The 5,064-nt window shown below is 35.9% G+C and overlaps 1 protein-coding gene across 1 annotated transcript in view; it reads right to left on the bottom strand.

The window, feature by feature from the left end:
* The window catches only part of LOC106464816, a 39,806-nt gene that overhangs the window by 2,928 nt on the left and 31,814 nt on the right, over positions 1–5,064 (bottom strand). Inside the window, exons 8-9 of the mRNA XM_022392600.1 lie at positions 2,420–2,582; positions 1,165–1,348 (exon numbers count right to left, since the gene is read on the bottom strand). Coding sequence (XP_022248308.1) covers positions 1,165–1,348; positions 2,420–2,582 — 347 coding nt within the window. The remainder of the gene's footprint in view (positions 1–1,164; positions 1,349–2,419; positions 2,583–5,064) is intronic.

The following is a 5,064-nucleotide window of genomic DNA, read 5'->3' on the forward strand; positions in this document are numbered from 1 at the left end:
ACAGTTGTTCGCCCTACAAAAAATGTAATTGGGGTTATAAGGTGTTTGTTTGTTATTAAGGACAAATCTACACAAAGGGCTACCTGTGCTCTGCCCACCACGGGTATCGAAACCCAGTTTCTAGCGGTATAAGTCCGCAGACATACCGGTGCGCTACTGACGGGGGTGGGGGGTTAAGATCTTCTTCTTTCTTTGCTACCATTGGTTAACCTGCAATGTGAACTTGAAAGGTAATGAATGTCACATTGAAGAGACATTCAATCTTGGTAACAAATTTGATGAAAATGAAATGTAACTTTTCGAATTAAACTGGTCACATGGACCCGGCATGACCAGGTGGTTAGGGCGCTTCACTCGCAATCTGAGGATCGCGGGTTCGAATCCCCGTCCCACTAAACATGCTCGCCCTTTCAGCCGTGGGTGCGTTGTAATGTGACGGCCAATCTCATTATTTGTTGGTAAAAGAGTAGCCCAAGAGTTGGTGGTGGGTGGTGATGACTAGCTGCCTTCTCTCTTGTCTATCACTGCTAAATTAGGGACAGCTAGCGCAGATAGCCCTCGTGTAGCTTTGCGCGAAAGCCAAAACAAACAAACGAACAAACTGTTCGCACATAGAGAAGTGAAAACATTATTTCCGCCATTGGGCAGAGAGTAAATATCACAAGAATGGAATGCATATCATAATAATTATCGCTGTATTAATACGCTCCATCAAGTTAAATGAAAAAATAGAAACACCTAAATGACTTCTGAGAAACGATAAGTGCGCAGTTAAAAATAGGTCTTTTTGAAACTACCGAAATCACAGTGTAATTAGTTTAATAATCACACGCCCCCTCCTGGTGAAACAACGGTAAGTTTACAGACTTACAACGCTAAAATCTGGGGTTCATTTCCCTGCAGTGGGCACAGCAGATAGCCCAATGTGGCTTTGCTTAAAAACAAACAAAATAATCACACACTCAATTTTTAGACTTTAACTACTGCCGGAGAAATATTCATGATAAGACGCATTAAGATATTATAAGTTTCAAAACAGCGATGTAACTTGATAAAAGAAAGCGTATATTTTTTCAATTAATATATCTTTTTTTTTCTTTGCTCATACTCATAAAAAAATTCTAACATTAAATAGGCTAGCGTTGCAGAGCGGCTGGAACTTACCGTCATTTTTGTCCAAGTTGTCAACCTCGTTGACGTACAGACCGGAGTAGACATCAATGCTGAGGTCTCGCACGTCCCGTTCCTCCTGTTTCAAGTCTTCCAGATTACCTTTCTCTTCCACACCACTCTCTCTCTTTCTTCGACGTTTCAATAAGTTTCCTCCCCAGGCATCACACTTAGGTGGCTGGAAAAGAAAAAAAAACCTTGTTTTTTTTCTACAATATTTCAGTTGTTGCATTGTAAACGAGTTGCAGAAGTAAGTTAACAATCGTACAGTATCTTACAATAAGAAACACAACTGTTCCTGTTCTATAGTAACTCCCACATCATGACCAGTCCAGCTATATCATTGAAAAACAATACACATCTTTAGACGTGGTAAATAAATTTAGTTGAAATATCCATCTTTTTACTGCTAATTGCGTAAAAGATATTAAGCCTAATTATAAAGCACTCCAGACACACATACACATATTGATAGAGGTATTCACTTCAGTGATACAGACAGTGGTCATGTGTGATTCACTAACAATTGTGACGCGAGTCACCGTAATCGTTTGGTCTTCTTTCTTCAAAATATCCTCTTTTCCTTTTGTCAAAGTGCACTCAGGCTGATTCAATTACTTTAGAACCACGCTTTGACGGAATAAATTATTATTCTTATCTCCTTTTCTACTGTTAGTCTTACTCTAAAATATTAAACGTTACGTCTATGTTAATAGTTCGGCCTATCACTTCTACGGTAGTTAACTTCACGCCGAACTTTTCCTTGTCCGTAACTTTACTTTCTTCTGTTATTGTCTGTCTGTTGTTTCCGCTCGTCTCACACTATTTATATGTTTATCACTTAATCGTCTGCCCACCTTCTAGAAATCTCTATACTCTCGACGTCAGTGTATTGCACGCGACGTTGGATAGTCTCAACATCAATGAATTATAAACACAACTTCCTACAATCGTTTGTTTTTAACTCTTCTTATGATAAAAACTGAACAACAATAAAATATTCACTCGCAAAATAAATTAATCAATAATATCTAAACTAAACAGTCTTTTATATCATGACAGATTTAATGTCGAATATTTAATAATGACTTTGCCTGTGACATATTTCTTTCCTAATGATAGTGAAGTAAATGGTACTCAAACTTTCCTAAATTTCTTACAAGTCGTTGGCATTTCATAAACAAACATAATTGGACAGCTAAAGCTAGTAAGATTTAAATTATAAATGTCAATGTTTGATACAACCTACCACATCATCACAGCCTCCACTCTCCTTCAAGCACAACTTCACGTTACATTGATAGTAGACGGAGGAAGTGTAGGGGAATTTATGAGCTTTGAAGGTCACTATCGCTCGGGTCTTGTTCAGGGTGTAGTCAAAAGGACCCATTATTTCGAGGTCCACTGGACACCTGAAATAAAGTTTAAAAAAGTGACGATTGTAAAAACTTACAAACCACTATACTTTAGGTTCCCCCTACTGAGTCAGCGGTAAGATTACGGACTTATAAAGCAAAAATCCGGAGTTTGATTTCACGTGGTGGACAGAGTGCGGGCAGCCTATTGTGTATCTTTATTCTAAAACAAATAATACTTTATTTTAGTCTACTCTAAACCACTTTCCCGAACTGTGGGTTCGGGAGTTGTTGATGAGAAGCGGGAAGTTGCAAAGATATACAACATTAACAATTTTCCTTTTTTTTTAAATATACTGAAATCCATCTAAACCCAATTGACGTTACCTTAATCGTTTTAATAACTTTTAAACATTTTAGTATCTGATGTTATAATCAAGTTGGACGACTCACGAGTATGAAAACCATGATAAGCAAAAGTGTGACAGATCCTGCTCTAGACGATATATAATTTCACGAGTTTTTGCCAATCTGTATTATAATTGATAAATCACTGTGTATTGTTGTGTCAGCGAGGTCACGTGACTAGTATCACGCCACGTCCTTCTATAAATATCCTGTTCCTTCATGAATGCTCTAGCGTTTACTAGATATGTGTTAGTCTAGTATATATAAGACGGTCACAAAGTGACGGGAACAATATGTGTGTAATTGAACTGCAGGGGTAATGAGTAAGAATATTGTTGAGCACGTGAGAAGTTCGTTGCGAGTTATAGCGTTTGTTATAGAGCGACTGTTGAAATTAAGTGTATCGTAAAGTTGTATTCGGAAAGAATAAACCAGTTTTATTTAAGAAAGGACTTGTGTCGCTAAAGTTTCGTCGGAACGAATTTTCGGAAAATTACCTAACGAACGGAAACGTAACAGTATGTTAATAGTGTATGTTGTAGTCCACAACATGCATATAAGTGACGTAAACGTTTCATAACCTGTGTGGAGACACGTATAATAGTGTACTGTTAGGCCTATGCATTAACACAATACATGAGATACTTATACTATTGTACTGTTAGGCCTATAAATAAACACGATACGTGAGACACGTATAATAGTGTAATGTTAGGCCTATGAATTAACATATCTAAAAACAATAGGGAAATCTATCTTCATCTTAAAGCGATAGGGGTTTTAGTACTTTTTGTTTATGTGATTAAAACTTTTTTTATCCCACGTGTTTTTAGTTATCTCGAAAGTTTTGCTGTTTATTTTCTGCAATTTATTAGGTGTCGTTGTCGGAAAGTGCTAACGCTACGCAGGTATATAAACATGTTTCCTAGATGTTTCATAACGGATGTGACATCTTATCATATTGTATGTGCATTTGACGTTATCCTATTGGGTTATTAAAGTTAATAACAAGTTAAAATAGGACGTAGTCAAGAAACAAGCGTTAAAAGAGACTGGAATGCTTCACTAAGTTAACTCTGATAAATTCAATACAAATTGCAAGTAAATTGAAAAAAAAATGTTTCGTAGTGAGCGTGGAAGAAATATTGCTTTATCTTACAAGTTACAGAGTGCGTTTCCTCACTACGCTTTATTTTATCTGTTCTTACTGGTTTTAATTTATACTTTAGGACGCTTCAAAATATTCCTCTTCTCATTGAGTCACACATTGAAATTAAACTTTAAAAAGTATTCATGGACACCTAGCGGTTAAGAAGCGACTAATAAAATTCTTGCTCCTCTACATGACTTTAACCCTCTCTTGCATATTGTGACGTAAAGGTAAGTAATTTGTCTTTGTTGCTTAATACACATACGAATGCTTCAATTCTGTAGTTAACTGCTCTTACTTCCAGGAAACAGTCAAAATAAACCATGGAATTATTTTTCTTGGTTACTTAATTAAATAATGTTACTTCCTTGTAACGTACCAATTTATAACTTACCAAAATATAATTCACACCAGCCCTTTTGTGTAATATAGACCGACCTATTTAAAAAGAAATTCAAGAAAAAAATGTTTTCCATCGTATTTTAATAGTGCGTTCAATAGAGGGTTAAATACGATTAAAGTAATCAGCCATAAGCTCGTAGTTTTTATTTTTTTCCACGAACATGTCCAAGAAAACAATTATTTATGTAAATTTAAATATACATACACATTTATATATATTAGCGTATATCTTGTCAAAAATGACAGGGCAAATACTACCTTCCCACCCCACAGTATACCCTAACCTTATATTTCATAGCTAACTGAAATAAATAAATTTTGCGAAATGAAGCTTGACCAACAAAGAGACAGATAAGTACAGTCGAGGCAGTCAAACGTCGGTAAATTCCCTTGTGAGCCAGTCACAATTAAGATCATTCATTTAATGAATTCGTGGCGTATTCATAGAATAATTATTGGTAAAAAATCAGTTAGATTAACAACTTCTAATACATAGAAAAGCCAGTGCGTTTTGGTAGCACTACATTCCAACAATGGTTTGATGTCATGTTGCTTAGCAATAAAAGTATAACCTAATAT

Source organism: Limulus polyphemus, unplaced genomic scaffold, assembly GCF_000517525.1.
Source record: "Limulus polyphemus unplaced genomic scaffold, Limulus_polyphemus-2.1.2 Scaffold1748, whole genome shotgun sequence".
In the NCBI taxonomy this organism is placed as follows: Eukaryota; Metazoa; Arthropoda; class Merostomata; order Xiphosura; family Limulidae; genus Limulus; species Limulus polyphemus.